The sequence below is a fragment of the Rhinolophus ferrumequinum genome, chromosome 11 (genome assembly GCF_004115265.2).
Source record: "Rhinolophus ferrumequinum isolate MPI-CBG mRhiFer1 chromosome 11, mRhiFer1_v1.p, whole genome shotgun sequence".
Lineage (NCBI taxonomy): Eukaryota > Metazoa > Chordata > Mammalia > Chiroptera > Rhinolophidae > Rhinolophus > Rhinolophus ferrumequinum.
The window spans coordinates 40,357,170-40,381,161 of NC_046294.1; the positions used below are offsets into that span (position 1 = coordinate 40,357,170).

At 40.8% G+C, this 23,992-nt stretch overlaps 1 protein-coding gene across 5 annotated transcripts in view; it reads right to left on the reverse strand.

Annotated features, from left to right (window-relative positions):
• The window catches only part of PARVA (parvin alpha), a 154,878-nt gene that overhangs the window by 17,620 nt on the left and 113,266 nt on the right, over positions 1 to 23,992 (reverse strand). For all 5 annotated transcript variants that reach the window (XM_033121003.1, XM_033121004.1, XM_033121006.1 and 2 more), the window contains exons 5-9: positions 11,906 to 12,046; positions 7,706 to 7,821; positions 4,103 to 4,161; positions 1,672 to 1,691; positions 216 to 277 (exon numbers count right to left, since the gene is read on the reverse strand). In XM_033121003.1, coding sequence (XP_032976894.1) covers positions 216 to 277; positions 1,672 to 1,691; positions 4,103 to 4,161; positions 7,706 to 7,821; positions 11,906 to 12,046 — 398 coding nt within the window. The remainder of the gene's footprint in view (positions 1 to 215; positions 278 to 1,671; positions 1,692 to 4,102; positions 4,162 to 7,705; positions 7,822 to 11,905; positions 12,047 to 23,992) is intronic.

Consider the following 23,992-nt stretch of genomic DNA (forward strand, 5'->3'; position numbering starts at 1 on the left):
AAATAAAAGACTAGATGAGGTATCCAGTGAGAACGAGACAGGTAAAATGGACATCAAGCAAGAAAGCCCCATGTTTGCAGAGATCTGGTGCTGACACCAATTTCAGGAAGGTTGTGAGCTGCAGGGATGGGTTTTCCTAAAATATTTGCTATCTCTCACTCTCTTTCCTGTCCCCTCCTTCCACCACCACCCCACCCCAGGCTCTTCTTTCCCACCTTTTTCACCACGTTGAGCTTGTCCGGTGCATGGTCGAACAAGGTGTCAAAGGCATCACGTTCTGAAAAAGAGGGAAATGTCAAGTAGAACAGAGCTGATTCCTGGTGGGAGGCCCACCCCAGGTCCTGGCCATGCGTCTTTGAAGGCCACATGGTCAGCTACCGACGGGTATGAGGCTGTGCTGGGAACTCTGGAACCTGGGTTTAGGGCAGAGATTTGGGGTTGATTCTTACCTTTGTATGTGTGCACGTGTGTGTGAGTGTGTGTGTGTGTGTGTGTGTGTGTGTGTCCATCCGTCTGTCCGTCCACCCACTAGGTCCACCCTCTTCTGGGCTGCAGTTGGGGGCTCTGTCAGGCAGTTTGACTTGGGACTGGTCATTACTCTGCATTCTTTGTGTTCCAATCCATCATGATTTAGTCATGGTTCTCAAGTGTTTCTGAAGCTTTTTGGAGGCTGATTGTTATCCAACTATCAAGTCACTCCCTAATTTTCAAAACCAGGACGCCCAAGACAAACATCCTGGTAGAGCGTGTAGATAAGCGGATTGGGAGCCCTGGCGCCCCGACACAGGCTGTGTGTGAGCTCCTCCTCTTCCTGAGTGATCTAGTTACTTCAACGCTTTGCACCTCTGCTTCCTCGTCTATTAAATGCCAGCTGAGAAATGACCTTCCCCACGTGTGTCGTGAGGTTGAAAGACGGGAATGTATAAGCATGTGCTCTGTAAACTTGGAAGCATCTACCGACCCTGATTGTTATTCACGTTATTGGAATAATTCAAAATCGTATCCATAGTAAATACAGGGTCATAGAAAATAGCAAAGCCACACTCCCTGCAGGGCCTTTTCTTGCTCCAGCCTCCATGTTCTCTGAACAGAGAGGAGGAATGGTGGAGGGGATCCGAGGCAGGGAATGAGAAGAGTCTCCATGTGGAACCTGCGCTGGGCAGGTTCATGATTCTGGGGCCTACCTTTTCTACGCTTGCACCAATGGGTAAATCTGAGACTGCCAGAAAGGTGCTTGAGATCCCTGACATTCAGACTTTATAAACAAACGCAAAGTCCTGGGAAATGGGAGAAGCAGGAGGTATGATGAAGAAAGAGGGAAAAGGCAGCTTCTAGAACATCGGCACAGTGGGGAGAAGGGACAGTCCGAGGGTATCCATATGCCTCCTTCCTTTACTCTCACAATATGCTTAGACTCCCCTGCAAATGCCCCGCAGCCAGAAGCCCAGCAATGTCAGTGGTCTGGTGGCTTGCAAAAGGACTGTGCAGCTGTGGTTAGTTTTCCTCTTCCCACCAGTAAGCCGACCCTCCCTGCCAAACAGCCCTGTCACCAGGCTGGTGTAGACACAATTGCAGGAAGCACACGGAGTGACCATTCTTTCCAGCTGCTACAGAATTAACTAGACCCCCGTGGCAGTCACCAGCGGCAGAGGACAATCTTATGCAACTCACCATGCCTCCCAGAAAGAGCCCTGTAGGAAAAGGAGAAAAACTGTGAATCTTCTCTGCTCGCCCGTGGTGAAAGAGCCCCCAAAGCGTCCTTCCTTGGCATTTTATTCTGCACTAAGTCTCCAATTATTGGTGGTCTTTAGTACATTGCCACCTATTTTCCCCTCTGCTGTACTTCGTTTGCACAAAGTCTGGTACAAAAGATGCTTAAAGGACCTTAAATAAAATCACACCACTGCTTATAGTTGAGAAAGAATACTGGACTCAGGGGTTCAAGATTCTCAATGACCTTTTAGGAGCAGAGCTCCAGTAGCACCCCAACGTGGAATTTCACTGCCCAGGTTGCTGTGGGCATCTGCTTGGGGAGGTCAGGTTTGTCTCTTTCCTGTCCATCCTGTGATGCCCACCAAGTTGCGCCTGCCTTTGACACAGGATAGGTGTTTTCAAAGAGGACAGAAATATGGAACCACACTTATAGCAGTGAAGCAGTAAAGTACTTAAATCACAAGCATTAAAGACAAACTACTTAGGTTTAAATCCCACAGAGCCATTTGCTTGCTGTGTGACCTTAAGCAAACTACCAAACCTCTCTGGGCACCAGGTCTCTTATCTCTAAAATGAAGATAATGGTACATACCTCAATAGAATGCTATGAGCATTAAATAATTTAATATGTAGAAAGACTTTAGCATAATTCCTAGTATGTAGTAAATGCTCAATACATTTTTCTCAATGTTTTTAATTCTTATTAGATCGGATTATTCCAACTGTGCATCTATCACTCAAATGATGACCCGCAGATAGTATACTGGAAAGAATAGTGAACTTGGAGTTAACGGTTGGCTGGAGATATCACTGGATATCTCCTTCTCCACCTTTGGACTGTGGGGTTTTAGGAGGTATAATTGTTACTTCATGTGTTTTTTAGGACCCACAACAGACACAAAACTGCTCCACAAATGTACTGTGTTGTCATTATTAGGAGTTTGCAACCATGTTTATATCTAGGGGGCCAGATGGCAGACAGAAAGACCATAGAAAGCATAATGGGCACTTGACAGATTGCTCAGAAAACCAAAACTTCATGTTCCCCGGTTCGGAAGTTTCTCACCGGCCACACTCCTCTCAGATATGCCTTCCTCTTTTCCAGAAAGTGAAATATCAGGCATGGACAAGCCCAGCATAGGGTAGGAGAGGTGTGGGCAGGATGGTGAGGAATTCGGTTCCTCTCCCAGCAGCCTGACCCGGGGCCGCTTTCCTCCCGCCCCTCACAGGACCAAGGCCAAGCGTCAGTGTGCCTCAGAGATCAACTGCCCCCTCGGCTGCCATGACTGGGCCCTGGAGTGATGTGGAGGCCGCCTGATAAGGTCTCTGCAGGCCTTAAACTGGGCATCTGGGGAAGGGCCACTCCACATCTCTGCCCTACCCTGGGCCGGAAATGCCCACACCCCTGGGCCCTTTTTAAGGCACATGCACAGTCGGGTCCAGGCAGGCAGCACCCTGAACCCCCCATCAGCCATGACTGCATGAGGGGAGCGTCCTAGAGATGGGGCAAGTCTTGGATGGTGTGGGTCAGCGGTACTGGGAAAAGCCAGAGAAGACAGCAATGAAGGGCAAGGGAAAGGCGGGCAGGGCCGTTACCATGTGGAATCCTCACCATCTCTCTGGTTAGGAAAACGCTGAGGTCAGAGAGGGCAAGGGACTCACTGGTGAATAAGCAGCAGAGCTTGGATTGGAACTCAAGGCAGTCTGGCTTAGAGGGCCCTGCTCTTTTCATTTAGCTCTTATTCAAGGGAACATAGAGGAAAGCTGGGGGTACAGGGGATGCTGGGAACAAACTTTGCCCGGCTTTGCGTGTGGCCAGGGCACAGGCCTGCCCAAGTAATCTCACACCCATACACCCAACTGTCCTGCTCTTTCTGCTTCAGACCAAAGCCTGTTTTCCCCTCAAACCTCTTACATGTCCTGATATTCCAATTTATTAATGTAAGTGAAAAACAACAACAAAAAAACACCACTCTCAGGTAGAGAGGGGCTTTCTGGGTCATGGCACGTGACCAAATAAATCAGATTCAGAAAAGGAAGAAAAATGTCCTTTTGAAGGTTAACAATTTAAATTCAACCCCATATTTATGGTGTGATGATTTCATGCTGGTTGGCTTTTTCGGGCACACTTTTTTCCTGGAGTGCCACAAAATTAGAATTTTTCAATCACTGCTAATTCTCTCTCCCCACTTCCCCACCCAAGTTTGTACCTTAAGCATTGAGAAGCATGTTTTGAATGCATGGAAAAGGCTAAACTATAATCATTGGCTGAAGTCTAATCCCTCTTGCAATCCCAATAAATGAAAACTAAATATCAGCAAATGGACAAATTTCGGAGAAACATCTGTGTTCCATTACAGAATTGCTGGCAACAATGGTGTTGACATACTCTGTGTTACCAGTTATTTCCTCTTGGATTTGCCGAGACTGGAGGATTCCTTCTCGTTTCTGAAACGGGGGTGGGGAGGAAGGGTGGGGGGAGGAGAGAAAAATATGCTTTAGAAAAATATGAAAAACTGATTAGCATTCCTGATACTGAGAACGTTACTGGTGTTTAAGAAATGACTCTGGAGACGACAGACTGCTAGAAGTGAAACAAGTCCGCTACCTTCCAGGGTCTGGACTGTACCATTTGTACTTAAGTGCAATTAGTGTTTAGTCCAAACAAGTAGGCTGTTTCTTGGATGGTGAATCTTTTCTTTCTTTATTGGAAGACATTCTGCTGGAAGCAAACTGTTTGCCTCCTGGAGTAATCCACAGTAAACCAAATGGAAACGAAGGCCAGGGTGTGTCTGCCTTCCAGCTGGGGCCACAGAGGGAAGCTGAGAAACACATTTAACTAGGGGGCTGGGGTGGAGGAACTGAAGCCAACTTGGAGAATGCAAATAGAGGGAAAGGAGGTTCTTTTTGTTTTTGTTTTAATGATATGGGAGCTTGTACATAAGGAGTACAGTCCTCAGGTAAATAGTTTACTCTCTGAGAAAAGGTTCACTTTGGAGGCCCACCCATCCATCCATCTGTCCGTCCGTCCGTCCATCCATCCATCCATCCATCCATCCATCCATCCATCCAACATTGACACCACCTCCTCCCATCAATTCATTCTTTCTTTTTTATTTCACTAATCAGTGTCTTCTGTGTACAAAACTCTGTGTTAGATTTGGAACAAATACTATGGAATGTATGACAGTTTCTGGCTTTGAGGAATTTAGAGTCAAATGGTGTAGATGAAGCAGGTGTGGGAGAATGGTTTCCCCAAAACAGGGTTTTTGCCTGATTACCCAGCTCAGTTATTAGTAGGGTCCCCCTTGCACTCTCCCAAGTGTCATGGGTAATAAATTATGTGGTCGCCTTGAGTGGAGAGGAAGTGCTGAATGCAGGACAAGAGTAGGCTCTTTCAGATGGGATGGTCAGGGAAATCTTCCAAGGGGACGGGTCCTTGAGCTGGAACTTAAAGGACATATAGGATCTGGCTGGACATAGGAGAGAGGCCATTCTAGGGGGAGGAATGGCCTGAGCAAAAAGGCAGAGTCAGTGGAGTCAAATGTATTCAGAAGGCTGTTTGGAGGGAGGGTGCCATTACTCAATGGGGAGTCAACTGAATGCTGGTTTAAGAGTTTAAAACTCATCGTGTGGGCATGGGAGCCAATGAAGGGGTGTTAGGATTCAGGAAGACCTTCCGGCAGCTGCGAGGAGGGAGATTTATTTTATCAGGTCAGTTGCCATACATGTGGAGGACAGTATGTGCATGGAAAGCAGTAGTCAGCAAATTCATCTTCCACAAAGGTTGAAGTGAATGTCAAGAAGGACCCTCTAAGCTCTGGTGTCTTAGATGAAACCTGCCTCCATGACCATCCTGCCAAAACTTCCAGAATCTTCTCTTCACATTCCCAGTAGCCACAGAACGTAGTATCTTTGCAAAAATACTTTTACAGATGTAAAGGTAGAGCTGGATAAAGGCCCAGGGTATATTTGGAGTAGATTAAGAAAAATGGACCATCAAAGCAAAAAAGGAAGGGAAACAAAATCATTTAAAGGAGATCCAGTGAGGAGAAATCATAATTTTTTGTCCCAAATGCAGCTTCAACAATGTAAAATTTTCACATGGGGCTGATGGAATCTGTGTCCTTGTCTTATGAAGCCATTCACAGACAGGAAACCTCACCTTCAACTTCATGCAAAATTAAATGCGAGTAGAAAAGAAATCTGGATTAAATAAGCCTTCAGACAGCCTCCTGATTCACCTCAATCCATTATTTGTTCCCTAAAGAGCTCACTCTGTGGTTCAGTGACTCACAGCCAATTCCGAGTCCTGCTTCTGTGCCTGTTTAACTTGATAAAGCAAAACACCCCATAAAATCGGACATGCATTGATGCCATTTTATATACTGCGTCCTCTTTTCTCCCTCATGCTAACAGAACTGCTTACAGGAGAAATTAAACTGACAACAGCCTTCAGATGGCCCATAATCGAGCTCAAACTAAGGCGTGAGACGTGGGCTTGCAGTGACCACTGTTTCAAAATAGCGCCCCCCCCCACCTCAGATCTTGAATCATAGTTTTAAAAAATATAATGACATGGATTCACACATTATTGATTGGCAAAAATAACACAATAGAGAAGGCCTGGATTCACTAGGGAGATGCTTGTACCAGGATGCTCGGGCTGGCCACATATCCATAGCAGACATACAATGCTTAGCACCATGCTTGACACAGTTGAGGGCTCAATAAATGAGGCCAATTAGTCCCTTTCAGTCAGCTACACTTAGTGTCTGAACCACACACATTCGTAGTGACGGTGGGCTCCTAATAGCCCTCTCTGCTGCTTATCTCTTGGCAGGCAGGGCCAAGGTGTCATGTTCCTATTACATCCCCTTGATGTTTAGCAGGTTTGGTACCCAGACGGTGTAAAAGAAATACTTTTTCATTAGGGCACGACTGAGCAACTGATTGAGCAGCCTCCCCATGCCCGCTTCCTCTCCCATTAACATCTGATCCCCGGAAGCTCAGCTCGAAGCTCAGCTCGAAGGCCTTTTGTCCTGGAAACTGGCCTGGCCGGGTCAGGCAAAGCTTACCAGGATAAAACTGGATGAAGGTCTTCCTTACCAAGGGACAGTAGACCTGCCATACTGTGCTGTATTCCAGAACCTTGGATAACCAGGGAGCTGCTTATAAAGGGCTTTCTTCCTTGCAGCATGTTTATTTGGAAAAGAACAGAAACAAGCAAACAAAATGATGACCTTTTGCTAAATGGCATAAAGTTGGAAAATAAAATTGAATTTGAGTGTCTAATGGGGTTAGGAGCAGAGTGAGATAGTCACAGGGAGAACGCACACCCTCACTGTGGAAATTACACAGCCATATGTGAATGGAAACTCCATCCAACAATCTGGAAAAGATGGCTCGAGATCCCAGCTGTGCTTCACTGGGAGGGTGAACAGTGGCAGTGCCCTCAAAACAGGCATGGCCCGTTGGGGTCTCTCTCAAACACACAGGCACACGTATATATGCACACTTGCCCTCACATGTACGGATATCTGTCTCTCCCCGGTACCTGTGCATCATTTGTTTAATCAAAAAATGATTCTCTGTGGCTTGCAGGGCACATGCGCGTGTGCACACGTGCACGCACACACACATAGATACATCTTTCCTCCTGATCCTACTACGCACATGTCACAAACATGCCGTCAAATATACGTTACACAGACACCCTCCTGACAAAAACTTGTAAACCCCAGGCACATGCCCCACACAAGGCTATCCCATACACAGCGCACACTCTTCTACTCTTTGCACACTTATCCGGGATAAGCCCACATACATCAGTAGGCTCACTCCCATGCCTTCCAATATACAGCAAACCCAAGGACACTCAGCATTCATTCAGCTGCCTTCCTAACAAGCTACCCAGTGTGCCTTAGCTCTCATAGGGACAGCCTCCACAGCTGTTTAAGGGTCCAAATATTTGTAGTGGTATCTGTCTTACCTGGACCACAACCACTTGGATGGAAACGTGGTCTGGGAGTCGGATGGGTGCCCGGAAATACTGGGACAGAGCAACTAGCAGATGCAAGATGGCTACCAGGCTCTTGGCATGAACAGCTGAAATAAAAGATGATTTGAAAATTAGAGACTCTTCTTCAAAGTTCTAGGCAGATATATACAGATATGCACAATGTAGCAGTACCACACCCATGTCCCTTTTATCCCACCCCTAAGGATCAGGGGACACCCTTGGTTATCACAGGCCTCACCCTGGGCTCCTTCATTCTTATCCAGGCTCCATGGAGCTGCTTCTTGGATCACGTCATTGCTGGGCTTCTAAGACAGTGCCTCTCTACTCCAAGGTTCCCATAGAGACCCTAACAGCTGCTGAGTTCTGGATTCAGATCAGCTCTTCCCCACCTCCACATTCTTGTTCACTCTATTCTAATAACCATGGGCATGTCTGCTCCCCACGCCCCCTCCATTTCCACCTGAAGGTGAACTCCTGGGGTTATGACCACTACCTTTGTCCCAAGGCGCTATTCAAAGCGGCCCTCAGTAAATGCACACTGAGTCAGGAACATGGTGTTGCTTCCTTTGTTCAGGGCTGTAGACCCCTGGGGGAAGGGATGAGAGACATCTGAAGGGCTTTGTTGCTCTCCAGTCTCATGTATGGTCAGTGTAGGCAGTGTCCCTTGGGGAATAGCTGGAAGGGGATGTTCCGGACCCAGGTGGCTCCTATGGCTACTGAGCAATGTGCTGGATGTTAAGCCATTTACACTAGAGAAGGCGGGGCAACTAGTGGGTTGTAGTTTTCTCAGTAGATGAGAGAAAAAGACTGTGATGTAATGGGACACACACATGGCTGGGAAGACTGGAGCTTGAGCTCTGACTTCACAACTCTGCCATTTAGTTACTGCCTGCATGACCTTGCGTTGGCCACTCAAAGCCTCTGAGCCGCAACAGCTTGTCTTCACAAATGGGGATAACCATACCTGTGCAGAAATACAGGCTGTGAGAAGATCCAGAGATAATGTGGGCAAAGCTTCCAGCCCATAGTAGATGCCGAGGAATGGTTGATATTTTTTACTATAATTTATGAGAAAGTGCCTGGCATCTAGGCAATTAAAGCATGTCAACTTTCTCCCCCTCGTTTCTCATAAAAGGGAAGATTCACCAGATACTTTACCTCCTACAGCTCTCATGGCTCTGCATTACAGGGGGCATTTAAGGAAAGCACAAGAACAAAAAAATGCCCATTTTGTGTACTTAACCGAAACTGGGCCCAGTATCAGGGTGTCATTCTGTCTGCCCTGAGATTGATGAGTCTGCTCTAACAGAAGCTCTGAGAAATCACCAACAAAAGGAAATGATTCAGACATTCCTTGGGAACTCATTAGAGTTTCTTGTTATCACTGCTACTTCAGAGAAGGTTTTCCACTATGAACAGCTCAACCCCACCAGCGACCAGCCGATGATCTGCTTCTAACGCCGCCTTCCAGAAGAAGTTTTCAGTTCTGGGCTTCTGGGCATTGTCAAGTTTCACCCACAGTTACAGCCTCAGAAAAGGCTCCTGGCATGGGACTGATGCATCAGTGACGTCACTGGTGGACAGAGGCGACACCGGGTTTGCTCTTCTGGTCAGAACTGCTACTCCATCAGCCCCGTTACTGGGGGGTATAGGACATTTGCTACCTCTCCCCCTTTTAATGACAAAACAGAATGCTAAAAAAGCTGTGGTCAAGAAAGTTGTTCTTACACACTAGTGACATTGTATGTCACTTTGGGTGAGCTATACAGAGCTAGATCATTGGCACCACACAAATGTCATTCTGTCAATGAGTAGTAATCGGTCCTTTTTTTTTTCCAAAAGAAATACAGTTTCTCTTTCTCTCTCTCTCTCTCTCACACACTACAGGTACAAAGATGTTAATTATTGTGTAATATATTATCACTGAAAAAAACTCTGGAAAACAGTATGACCAATAGCAAGAGGATAGCTTAGGCCAGTGGTTTCCAACTTTTTTTTTTTTTTTTTTATTAAGCAGAGAAATCCTTTCTTCTAAAAGCTGTTAGGCAAAATGGATAAAAAAAAGTTTAACTGCTCTGGTCCCTGAGCCCTAACTGCAGCCAACCCACAGCTGCTTCTCCTCGCCACCTTTATCCTGCATGGAAAGACGACGCAATGTCCTCGGAAACGGCCAGGGAAGGTAACGGAGAGGAGGGATGAACGTCCCCCCGGAGCTGTGCCTGTTGTCACATTCCTCATGGAAGAAAGCACTGCTGCTTGTAAACAGGCCCAGCATTCCTGGCACCCCTAAGGCATCCCAGGGAACCAGCCATCGAGATAATTATTCCCTTCGACCTAGCAATTCATCTCAGTTCTGGAAATCTATGACAGGAAGAATTCAAGGGAAGCAAAAGGAAACACAACCTACGACGTTCAGCTTGGCACTATCTGATATTAGCAATAGAGTGGCAAACAACCAAAGAGGATCAACGTCGGCGTAAGGTTTAAGTTAACTATGGACGATCTACCCCACGAAATAGAGCAGCTAGCAGAAACAATACCTACAAGGACCACATGGGAACACAGGAAATATGTATGACATGCTATTAAGCGAAAATAACAAAACACAAGATGCATATGACTTCATCAAGTAAAAATACGCATTGATATGGACAGTCGTGGGCAAAAACTGAAAATAGCCAGATGAGAGTGGCAGTCCGAGTGATTATTTTGCTCATACCCATTTCCCTAAGAGAAAGGAAAGTAAACATGAACCAAGAAAAATCATTCAAAGCCAATGATGGTCCCCATGTGGCTTTTAAAAATTCCATTCTTCTCGCTCAGCCTTTCCCAAACTGGGTTCCCTGGTAAGTTAAAGGGTGTTTTGTTTGGTTTGGCAGGGTTCGCGGCGATGGTCCACAGTCTAAGGAGTGGGAAACAGGATCAAAGAAAACTAAACAGCGGTCTTCAGGAGAGGACTAGGATGCTTATGACTTGATGCTTTAGTGTTTCTGACTATTGTGGGTTTCCAAAACGCAGACATGTTTCTCAAACTAGTGATCAAGCCCCCCTTTTTCCTCCCCCACTGAACACGAGTAGCATTCCTGGGACACAGCATACATAGCATCTAGGGCCCAGAGTCGTGGTCTCCCCTCGTCCCGCCCTGATATGTTCTACTCAGCAGAGGATGCCCTGTTCTAAGTGCTGTGCTCTGCGAGGCAGCTTACCACCCTGTGCAAGCAAAGGTGTAATTATGTTGAAGGAGGCACTTGATGTCTTGCCTCCCTCCAATGTCAGATGTCAGATGCTGAAGAGATTGCGACTGACAGCTACTGGGTCTCTCAGTTAGGAGGTGAAGATTCCTTTTTCTTTCCCAAGTTTGAACGGTATTTTTATGCGGGGGATGTGTCTATTTTAAGTTGCCTAAATTGGATGTAATAAGGTATAGTATTGAACCCTTTAATACTTAAAACAAAGGCAAAGAACATAATTTAAATCATTTTACCCATATACATTCCTATTTTTATCTATTGCAAAACACAAAACAACTTTGGACTCCCTACGGGAAATAATGTTGTCACCAGTCTGCTGATTTAATGTTGGTTCTGATATGGACTCATTAAGCCCCTATTAGACAACAAGGCCCTTGAGGCAGCAGAAGAATGAATGGTTTATAGTTTCTGAAATCCTTGAGCTGTACTAGCTGTCAAAACTGAATTTAAAAATCCTGTTCCAGTGCCTACAATTTCAGCCATATCTTTGCTTTTTCTGGAAAATAAGGGGGTGAGGAGAAAGACAAGGGCTTTGGAACAGAGGCATATTTCTTGCTCCCCAGCTTCTCAGCTGCCTGAATGTAGGGATCTCAGCTCCCCCAAGCCTCTACAAGCTGGAGACAGCCGCATTCTCAAAAGTTTGTCTGGCATGCATAAGCAGCTCAATGAATATGAGTTTCCTTCCCTTCCCAATCTCACACGAGTTTTCTACAGAAAGCCTTTTATAGGAAAGAGTACTGGATTTTGACATGTTATTTTTCCCAAAGGTATGTAGGATGAGATGTGTCCTTCCTTAGAAAGATCAATGGGTTTGCATCCACACAGGGCCTGCCAGCTTACTGGACGGCTTCTTGGGGAAACCTCATGGTAGGGACCACAGGCATCACTTAACAGTCCCATTTTTCATTGTACAACTCACAGTCCACATTCCACTTGATGCTTCTGGGAGGAAGTTTCAGGGTTTCGTTGATCTTCTCCAGGACAGTTTGCAGCTTTTGCTTCTGAGCAATCTCTGACTGGGTGACCTCAGCAACGTTCAGCTTCTCACTCTCAAGTTTCTCTGGGGTGACAAGGGAAAACACAGCTGTTATCTGCAGCTACAGACAACCCTAAGTCACATGCATGCACTTACTCATTCACGCACTCAACATATACATACACAGGCATACATTTCATTGTGCTCGACTTTATTGCCCCCCACAGATACTGTGTTTTCTTACAAATCGAAGGCAAAACCCTCCACTAACAAAAAAGATTATGACTCGCTTTGCTTTGGTGATCTGGAACGAAACCCACTGTATCTCTACAGTGTGCCCGTATGTGAGGGACACTGCTCTCCCTTTCTCCTGACGATGGCTATGATAGCACCAGTACCGTGAAAACCTCGTGATGTCTTGAATCCCCAAATTTTAAGATCCCAGGACCTTAGAAGTGGGGCATTTAACCCAGTCTTTCATATTTAAACTCTTTTCTATCATTCTGGGGTTTTCCCTCTTCAGTTCTGCCTTCTCCAAGGACGTCTCTGTGTCCCAACTGGATAGCCTTTTGTGCTTCCCCTGGGCATGGGTTATTCCTTATTCAGTGCATTTTGTACATTCCTTGTAGTACAATATGTGTCATGCTAAATTATATTTATCTTTTTTAAGCACCTTCTTTCCTTTAAAACCCGCCTGGAAGGTAACTTATTTAGTATGTTCTATTTCATCAATGTTAAGACACACATTTTAACAACCCTGAAATCACGTTGTGTCTTAACATTGATGACATCCTACAATTGCTGTCAAGACGGGTGGAAAATACTAAGACTTATCACTGCTTCCACATATGTGTGTTTGGTCATAGCTTTGCATAGTGTGGTCACGTCCATGTCTCAATAACCTGACAAAAGCACTTTCAAAAAAGAGAAAATAAAAATTCTAAACCATAAGAAAGCTTTGCCCAATAGTTTTTTCTCCTTTTGAGTGATACTTATATAATCGTGTTCTTATATAATCAATGGCTCCTGTATGCAATGGCATAACCCCTTCACACTTAAAACGAGTAGACGGTGTTTTGCTTTTTATTAGTCTAAATTCCTATTTTTGTCTATTAAAAAGAACAACTTAGGACTCCCTAACGAGAAATATGTTGTCTGCTGTTGGACTCACCTAATTTGCCCTCCACGGCTCTTTCAGGATTAATAGAACTGACATTATGAAACATTTAAAATATCTTTTCCCCTCATTTTTAAGGGCTGCCATCAAAGCAATTAAACTTTACAATATATCAATGTTTCCCTTATTTCTTACATTACTTATTTTATTTTTAAGTAGCTCTAGCTTATCCAAGTCAAAGGCCCCTTGGGTAACTCTTTGGAGATGAGGTTGCCCACTGGAGAATTTCTGCAGGTTCTGTGGATTGACGAATTCTTTTCAGCACTTTAATAGGATGATCTCAAGCTCTTCTTATCTGTGATGGCCTGAACTATTATCTTGCTCTTTAGTTTCTTAAAGCCATCATTCTTTATTTCTCAAGTTCAGGGATTTAACAAGCACATGTCTAAATGTCTTCTTTTTGAATGTTAAACCTTGAAGAGACCCTGTATACCTTTTCCAATTTTAGGTTGTGAATTCTTATCTTGTATCCTATTGAAGAAACGATGAGTTGTTTTCATCCTATATTGCAACTACAATTTTGATAGTTTGGTAGAGGCTGCCGAAGGCGCTAAGTTAAGGAAATTTGTAAAGCCTTATCTTGGCTCAGAGGGAAACACTGCTGGGATAGATTAGTGATGGCTGTCTTCAGAGTGGGCTGTGTGTGTGTGTGTGTGTGTGTGTGTGTGTGTGTGTGGTGGGGGGTGGGGGGGTGGGAAGGGGAGCTGCGGCAGCATGAGAGACACTGGTTTCCTAGCCCTGTTGTATTACATTATTGCCTATGAATTTTCATATTTATAACCTTCTGTTGGCATTGGATTTCTTAGAGTGAATAGCTTAAGTCTCTGAGTCTGTTTTCTAGGTCAATAACATTTTTTTTTGTTGTTGCACTATTGGTCCATCCTGTTCTCATTCTTTAAAAAATTGGACTTTACACAATATGTCCTGGAACACTCATTGTTTTTCTGATTCCACCAATATTTTAAAGTAGTCTATGATACTAAAATTATAATACATTCTTCCTAAAATTGAAAAAAAAGTCTGTTTTTTTTTGTTTTGTTTTGTTTTATTTTTTGCATCTGGCATCATTTATTCAGAAGGGTTTTTATTGCTTTGCTTCGTTTCTGTGGCATTACTAAATTTTTAGAAAATGTAATTCTGCTTTATTTTTTTCCACTTTTGTTATGCTTTGGGTTTATCTTTTTGCTTTTAATTTTTGTTGCTGCTTATTGTATTTTAGGCATTGACATTGGTATTATGTGGATCTGAGAAAGAGAATATTTTGAAGTGACCCTAATGAACAGTTTTAGGTGTGTTGTTCATGCTCAGAATATACACAAACACAGCGTTCTCGCTCAGTTCTCGCTGTTAATGGAAGTCAGATTACCGTGTATACAGGTTTCCTTCCCACTCAAACACATATCATGAGTATATTTCTATGTCAATATGTATCCTTTTTTCTTTATAGTATCTCTGACCACTTTCACTCGTGTACTCCACTCCCCACCCCTATGCCTGGTCTCTGACAACCACCAATCTGTTCTCTGTATCTATGAGCGTGGTTTTTCTGGTGTTAGATTTGGCATATAAGTGAGATCATGTGGTATTTTTCTTTCTGTTGTTGCAAATGGCAGGATTTCATTCTTTTTTATGGACAAATTATATTTCATTTTATACACACACACACAACATTTATATATAATATACATATATACATCTATATGAACATATACATATGTATACCATGTTTCCCCGAAAAGAAGCCCTAGCATGATTTTTCAGGATGACATCCCTTGAACATAAGCCCCAATGCGTCTTTTGGAGCAAAAATTAATATAAGACTCGGTCTTGTTTTTGGGGAAACACAGTATATGTACACACACACCATATTTTCTCTATCCATTCATCCGCTGATGGACATTTAGGTTAAGTCTATGTGCTGGCTATTGTAAATAATGCTGCAAGGAACATGGGGGTGCAGATATTTTTTCAAGTTAGTGTTTTTGTTTTCTTCAGATAAATACCCAGAAGTGAAGTTCTGGATCATCTGGTAGTTCTATTTTTAATTTTTTGAGGAACCTCCATATTGTTATCTATAGTGGCTACACCAATTTACATTCCCACAAGCAGTGCACAAGGGTTCCCTTTTTTCCACATCCTCACCAACACTTACTTCTTGTCTTTTGATCATAGCCATTATAACAGGTGTGAAGTGATAGCTCATTGTGGTTTTGATTTGCATTTCCCTGATGATTAGTGATGTTGAATACCTTTTCATGTACCTGTCAGCCATCTGTATGTCTTCTTTGGGAAAGGGTCTATTTAGATCCTCTGCCCATATTTTTATCCAACTGTTTACTTTTTTTCTATTGAGTTTTATGGGTTATTTTTGATATTGAGTTATATGGGCTCTTTATATATTTTGGTTATTAACCCTTTATCAGATATATATGATTTGCAAATATTTTTTTAGGGTGTTGCCTTTTCATTTTGTTGATGGTTTCCTTTGCTGTGCAGAAACTTTTTAGTTTTATGTGTCCCACTTGTTTATTTTTGCTCTCATTGTCTTTGCTTTTGGTGTGAAATCCAAAAAATCATAGCCAAGACCAATGTCAAAAACTTACCACTTACGTTTTCTTCTAAGTGTTTTATGGTTTCAGATTTTATGTTCAAGTCTTTAATCCATTTTGAGTTAGCTCTTGTGTATAGTGTAAGATATTAGTCCCGTTTTATTCTTTGGAATGTGGCTGTCAGTTTTTCCAACACCATTTTTTGAAGATACTGCATATTCTTGGCTCATTTGTTATAAATTAATTGAACATATAGGTGTGGCTTTATTTCTAGGCTCTCTGTTCGGTTCCATTGAACTATTTTCTGTTTTTATGCCAATACCATACTGTTTTGACTACTATAGCTATGTAATATAGTTTGAAATCAGGGAGATTGATGCCTTCAGCTTGTTTTTTGTTTTGTTTTTTAAGATTTTATTGGGGAAGGGGAACAGGACTTTATTGCGGAACAGTGTGTACTTCCAGGACTTCTTTTTTTCCAAGTCAAGTTGTTGTCCTTTCAATTTTAGTTGTGGATGGTGCCATTCAGCTTCAAGTTGTTGTCCTTTCAGTCTTAGCTGTGGAGGGTGCAGCTCAGCTCCAGGTCCAGTTGACGTTGCTAGTTGCAGGGGGCACAGCCCACCATCCCTTGTGGGAGTCGAACCGGCAACCTTGTGGTTGAGAGGATGCGCTCCAACCAACTGAGCCATTCGGCAGCTCAGCGGCAGCTCAGCTCAAGGTGCCGTGTTCAATCTTAGTTGCAAGGGGCACTGCCCACCATCCCTTGTGGGACTCGAGGAGTTGAACTGACAACATTGTGGTTGAGAGCCCACTGGCCCATGTGTGAATTGAACTGGCAGCCTTCGGAGTTAGGAGCATGGAGCTCTAACCACCCAAGCCACCGAGCCAGTCAGCTTGTTTATTTTTGGCCAAGAATTCCTTTCACTATTTGGAATCTTTTATGGTTCCATACAAATTTTAGGATTTTTGTTCTATTTCTGTGAAAAATTCCAATGGAATTTTGATAAAGATTGCACTGAATCTGTAGATTGCTTTGTGTAGTATGGACATTTTAACAGTATTAGTTCTTCCAATCCATGGGCACAAAATATCTTTCCATTTATTTGTGCCTTTGTCAATTTCATTCATAAGTGTTTTATAGTTCTCAGTATACAGATCTTTCACCTCCTTGGTTAAATTTATTCCTTGGTATTTTATTCTTTTAATGCAATTGTACATGGGATCAGTTTCTTAATTTCTCCTCCTGATAGTTTATTATTACTGTATAGAAATACAACAGATTTTTGTATATTGATTTTGTATCCTGCAACTTTACTGAATTTGTTTATTAGTTCTAATAGTTTTTTGGTGGGTCCTTTAGGGTTTTCTATATCTAATATCATGTTATCTGCAAATAGTAACAGTTTTATTTCTCCTTTTCTGATTTGGATGATTTTATTTATTTTTCTTGCCTACTTGCTCTGGCTAGAACTTCCAATACTATGTTGAATAAAAGTGGCTCGAGTGAGCATCCTTGTCCTGATCTTAGAGGAAAAGCTTTCAACTTTTCACCATTGAGTATGATCTTAGCTGTGGGTTGTTACTTATGGTCTTTATTATTATTATGTTGAGGTACGTTCCCTTTGTACCTATTTTATATGGAGTTTTTATCATGAAAGGATATTGAATTTTGTCAAATGCTTTTTCTGCATCTATTGAAATAATCATATGATTTTATTCTTCATTTTGTTAATGTGGTGTATCACATAGATGTGTGGATGTTGAACCATCCTTACATGCCTGGAATAAATCCCACTTGATCATGGTGTATGGTCCTTTTAATGTATTGTTGAATTCAGTTTGCTAGTATTTTGTTGAAAAATTTGCTTCTATGTTCATCAAGGATATTGGCCTGTAATTTTCTTTTGCTGTGGCATCCTTGTCTGGTTTTGGTATCAGGGTAACGCTGGTCTCATAAAATGAGATTAGAAGTGTTCCCTTTTCTATTTTTGGGAAGAGTTTGAAAAGAATTGGTATTCTTTTTTAAATATTTGGTAGAATTCACCAGTGAAGCCATCTGGTCCTGGGATTTTGTTTGTTGGAAGGTTAATTATTGATTCAATCTCGTTACTAGTAATCTGTTTGCTCATTTTTTCTATTTCTTTATGATTCAGTCTTGGTAGGTTGTGTGTTTCTAAAAATTTATCCATTTCTTTTAAGTTGTCCATTTTGTTGTATATAATTGTTCATAGTAGTCACTTATGATCCTTTGTATTTCTGTGATATCAGCTGTAATGTCTTCTCTTTCATTTGGTTTCATTTGAGTCCTCTCTCTCTCTCTCTCTCTCTCCCTCCCTCCCTCCCGCTCTCCCCCTTTTCCTCTTCCTCTCCCTCTTTCCATTTCCTTTCACCCTCCTTCGCTCTCGTCTACGTAAATGCTTGTCAATTTTGTTTATTTTTTTTCAAAAATAAACCTCTTAGTTTCACTGATCTTTTCTATTGTCTTTTTAGTCTCTATATGTCTCTATATGATATATGTATCATTCAAGCATATATCACATATTGGTGTCTTTCTACATCAATATATATCAATATAACTCTTTCTTTTATCGGATTTATACAACCATTTCCCTGTTCGTATATACTCAGATTATATCCCACTGTTTTCCTATTTGTAATTAAGTTGTAATAAACATCATGTATGTTTATTGCAACCAATTGATTATTGCTGAAAAAAAGAACAGCTCTTGTCTTACAGATTTTTTTTTTTTATGAATACAGTCATCTTACCAAATCCTTTTGTTAGTTCTATAGCATTCTTTGGGTATGCAAATAAAATAAAACACAGTTCTCTCTATTTTGTAAGCTTATATCACTTATTTCAATTTTATGACATTTTAAAAGTAAAGATTGAGAACTTCTGCTATTGCTAACCCCTATTTTATTTTTAAAATAGTCAACCCTCAACATTTAAGAGATCCACTCCAATATTCCTGCAGTTAAAGAGTAATTTCACTCAGTGTTGCTAGGAATTTAAAGGTAATTTATTTTTCAAGACTCCTGGTTTTCCTCTTTTTTTCTTTATTAGGCAAATTTCAACTAGCACTATGAAAATTTTCTTTTGCAGAAAATTTAGTATTCCAGGAAGTTGTTTCTCTCATGTTTCTATAGTTCTGAATTGTTCATCATTAGTTTAACTTGTTATAAAGTAGTGAGCATGATTTTTTAAATAGATTGCTTTTAAGAAAATTTTCTCAGGTAGGAATATTTCGTGAATCTTTCATTTGTTTTTGAAGTTAGCATCCAAATACACTTTTGGAGAGATTATTTTTAGAAAACAATGAAACAGTATTCAAAAGTTTTTAGAATACAATGAAACAGTTCTGAATTCAAAAGTTCTGAAGTATCACGACAGGGAAGAATAAACTCAATTTCTCTGAATGGTAGAAGAACTGAGGTGTTGAAATGAACGCAGTTGCCATATAACTCATACTATATTAATGTAACCATGCCTCAAAGTATTAGAATACATAAAATCCTCTTTCCAGCATGAGCAATTTATTAACGTAACCACCCCTCAAAGTATTAGAATACATAAAATCCTCTTTCCAGCATGAGCAATTTGTGAGTTATTATATTTGTGTTTCCAATTATATGGGAAGGGTTAGTTAATATTTCTTAAATTATTGCATCACAGTCAGAGAATTCAGTCTGTGTAATAATTTGTTGAGACTTACTACGTAGACATAGTCAAATTTTGTAAGTGTTTCATGTGCAGTTGAAAAGAATGAGACTACTCCAGTTTTGGGGTATGGCTGGTTATTTGGACAATTGTATTGTTCAAAGCTTCTCTATACTTATGAATTTTTTTGTTTTTTTTGTTTTTGGAACAGGACTTTATTGGGGAACAGTGTATATTTCCAGGACTTTTTTTTTTTCCAAGTCAAGTTGTGTCCTTTCAATCTTAGTCATGGAGGGTGCCATTCAGCTTCAAGTTGTTGTCCTTTCAGTCTTAGCTGTAGAGGGCGCAGCTCAGCTCCAGGTCCAGTTGCCATTGCTAGTTGCAGGGGGCACAGCCCACCATCCCTTGCGGGAGTTGAAACCGGCAACCTTGTGGTTGAGAGGATGCACTCCAACCAACTGAGCCATCCGGGACTCAGCTCATGGTGCCATGTTCAATCTTAGTTGAAGGGGGCGGAGCCCACCATCCCTTGTGGGACTCGAGGAATTGAACTGGCAACCTTGTGGTTGAGAGCCCACTGGCCCATGTGGGAATCCAACCGGCAGCCTTCGGAGTTAGGAGCATGGAGCTCTAACCACCTGAGCCACCGGGCCGGCCCTATACTTATGAACTTTTTAATTAATGTGTTATTAAGAGAAATATGTTAAAAATCTATCACTGTGATGGCAGATTTGTCAGGTTTTTCTTGTAATTTTGAGTGTCATTTTTTAATTTTTATATATTTGATGCACAAAAGTGCATTTAGGTATAATATCTATATTTTCCTGATAACTTTAGTCTCATCTATATGTAGACTCTCTGTAGTAATGCTTTTGCCTTAATGTCTATTTTGTCTGATATTAAAAGTTACCCCAACTTTCTTTTAACTAGTATTAGTTTAGTATGTATAATTATTTACACTCTTTCAAACTTTCTGTGTCTTCATATATTAAGACAGTCTCTTGTAAATAGCTATAGCAAGATTTTGTTTTGTTATCTAGTCTGACAGTCTTTGTCATTTACATGGATAAAGTCAATTTTCATTGACTGGGTTTACCACTATACTTGGATTCACTTCTACCAACTTATTTTGAACTTTGTAGTATTCTGCTTTTCTGATTCTTTATCCTCCCTTGCATCCTTGCCTTCTTAGGATTAGGGTCTCTACTCCTGTTCATTTCATTTTCTCCCCATTGTTAGTAGGAAGGTTACACACACAGTTTTTTTATTTTAGTCATTTTTCTAGAAAATTTATCATGTGTGTTTAATGTAATCGAATCTTAATTAGTACCTTTATAAACACAAAATAATACGAGGATCTCAGCACACTAACTCCAATCACACTCTTTCTGACTTAAGTGCTATAATTCTTTGGGATTCTGATTCTATCTTAATTTGTTTAAATTAGACATTATTGTTATTGTTTTATATTCATTCAATTATTGCTTCAATCTACCCACCATGATAATCTTTTCTCATCATTTTTTGTTGAATTTCAGATCTTTCTTTTTGGTTCATTTTCCTTTTTCCTGGAGTATATCCTTTAGAAATTTCTTTTAGTGAGGGCCTGTTGGTAGTAAACTCTTTGTTCATGCTTGTTTAAAGTTCTGTCATTTTCTCATTTTTAAAAACAGGGTTTTTCTGAGTATAAACTTATAAGTTGACTTTTTTCCCCCTGCACTTTGAAGATTTTATTTCATTGTCTTTTGGCTCTTATTGTTCCTTATGAAAGACAGCTTTCAGTCTCTTGTTCCATCATAGGTAATTCATCTTCTCTCTTGGCTTTTAATCATTTCTTTGTCTTCAGTGTTCTTAGGTTTCATTATGAAGTCTGCAGGTATCGACTTATTAATTATGTGGTTTGGGATTCCCTGAGCTTCCAGAATCTGAGAATTCATAACTTTTATCAATTCTAGAAAATTCTCATTCACTATGTCTTCAAATATTGCCTGTACTCTCTTCTCTTTCTCTTCTGCTAGAATTCCAATAAGGCTTATGCTGAATCCTCTTAGAATAATCTCTATGTCTTTTAATTCTCTTTCTATTTTCCATATGCTCTCTCTATACTACATTCTGGGTAATTTCTTTAACTCCATCTTCTAGTTCACCCAATTCCTTCTTTAGCTGTATCTAATCCCCTGAGATTTCTAATTTCATCATTACTTTTTTTTTTCATTCCTAGAAGTTCTATTTGGTTCTCTTTTAGATCTACCTGTCCAATTTTGATAGTTACTTGTTCTTTTGTCCTTCCAATAGCCTGTTAAAACTTTTATTTTGACATATTAAACATACTTTATATTCCATAACCGATAAATTGCTAATCTATGTAGCGTTTGTGGGATGAATCCACAGTCTATTGTTTCTGCTGGTGCTCATGGTCGCTTGTTTCTTATGTTTGGTGATTTCTGATTTTGAGCTCATTTTCTTTGGAATTTTATATCTGGGAGTTCTTTGTGGCCTTGGATTAAAGTTCATTTCTCTAAAAGGACGTATTTTTGCTTCTGTCTTGGGGAGCACTGATAAACTGGGACAACTTTTAACTACATTTTCAACTTGGACATTTTAAAGTCACATAAGTACTGTGAATACTAGTCCTAAATCTGTGTGAGTACAGAGATTTGATAAGGAATTATCAAGGGCAGACTTTTTTTTTTTTTTTTTCTGTTCCTTTCATATCTAACTCGCTCTTTGTGGGACAAGATTTTATAGTTTACCCACTGAAAGTATTGCCCATCAGAGACCCTGGCTCTATTTAGGGGTCTCTGATCCAACGTCTGCTCCGACTCTGTCCAGGCTTTGTCTCTTGACCCTGTATGTGTAACCTATTAAACCTCAGTCTATAAGCCATTAGGAATTAAGACTTATCTCACTGGATTTACATTTCCTTGTTTTTGGCATTAGAAGAATTTTCTTCTCTTCCATACCAGTTTAGCCATGCAATACAAAAAATGTGTTTTTGAAGACTTGTCTGGATTTTTAAAGTATGCAGTACCAACAGAATTTTTCTGGACATCTAGTTAGCCATAATGTTGAACGTGAAGATTTTCCTGTTTTATTACATCATCCAAAACACTTATAACAGTGGTGAGAGCCGTCATCTCTGACTTGTATCTAATACCATGTCTTTGATATTTCACCGCTTAATATGTTCACTATTAGGTTTTATATAATGGTCTTTATCATATTTAGGTAGTTTCCTTTTCTTTCTATTTTACTTGGGATAGCTGTTGTAATGGATCAAGAATTATTTGACAACTAAAGATTCAGTTTTGTTATTGAAATTTACATATGTACTCTACCACTTTTTATAAGATTGATAATATACAAACATAGAAAAAATTCAAGTTGTGAAAATTAAGTATCCTCTTCTCATGGTAGTCTCAAGTTCCCCAGTCCCATTTTATAGAGACAGTTTATTGTCTACTATTTATAAATAAAAGAATAATAAGAGTTTTATCCAGCTTTTGAGTTCTTCAGAGACCCAGAAAATGCCTCCTCCAGTTTAAGAATAGCAGTATACATTATCTTGAACTATCCTAGAATCATTGAGTGGTATAGCAGGAAGACCTTAAAGCAGTGCTGTCCAACAGAACTTCTATGATGGAAATGTTCATTTCTGCACTATCCAATATGGTAGCCACTAGACACATTTGGCTATTGAACACTTGAAATGTAGCTGATGTGACTAAGTAAGTGCATTTTTTAATGATTTTTAATAGCTACATGTGAATAGGAACTGCATTGGATAGTTCAGCTGTCCAATGTAGGCCATCTTCTTGGTTTTACAGAAGAGGGATAATAGCTGCAGAGAAATGCTTTAGTGGTAGAACCAAGATTGGAACTCAGATCGCCTTTCTCTTCATTTCTCTTTCAATTTTAGCATAGCTGCTACTTCAGCTTAAGTACTTTTGGGTGTAAGAAAGCAACTCGCAAAACCAATAGGATCCAAACCCTTTAAGATGCTGCTCCTCCTAGGATTCATGGGGTAATCCCCATTTGCCGTCCGCCACTTAGAGTCAGCCTGGTTTACGTTAGCTGTTCATTCCCTACCTCATTAGTTTCTCTTAAAGCTTGTCCCATCTATACTGCCACTCCTCTAGTTTGATACCATCATTATCTCACAAGGAGATACTTTGCTGGAGTTTCCTCCATTGCCTCTAAGCAACCCTCCTGCTGTTTCTAGGTTACTTTCTTAAAGCCCCCATTTCTGAGCTTGTCACTTTGCTCATAAGCCATCAGTAGTTACATGCTATCAATATGACTTATCACTGACAATATCAACTTAGATCAATTGGCCAAAGTAGTGTCTGTACTACAATCATTGGAAGCCAGTCACTACATACAGTCCAGTCAAGGGAGTTAATCTCTATCTCCTTGAAGGGGTTGTAACTATATAAATTATTTGGAATTATTCTCTAAGGAAGAGTTGTACCTTCTAATTTATTCATTCAGCCATTCATTTATATCAATATGGACTTAAGGCTATTTATTTTAGACTTTGGGTTATAATCTAATGCTATCATTCTTCTTTTCTTTCTTTCTTTTTGCTCAAATTATTTCATCTTTTTTTTTTTTTTTTTTTTTTTTTTGCCACTGGGAGATCT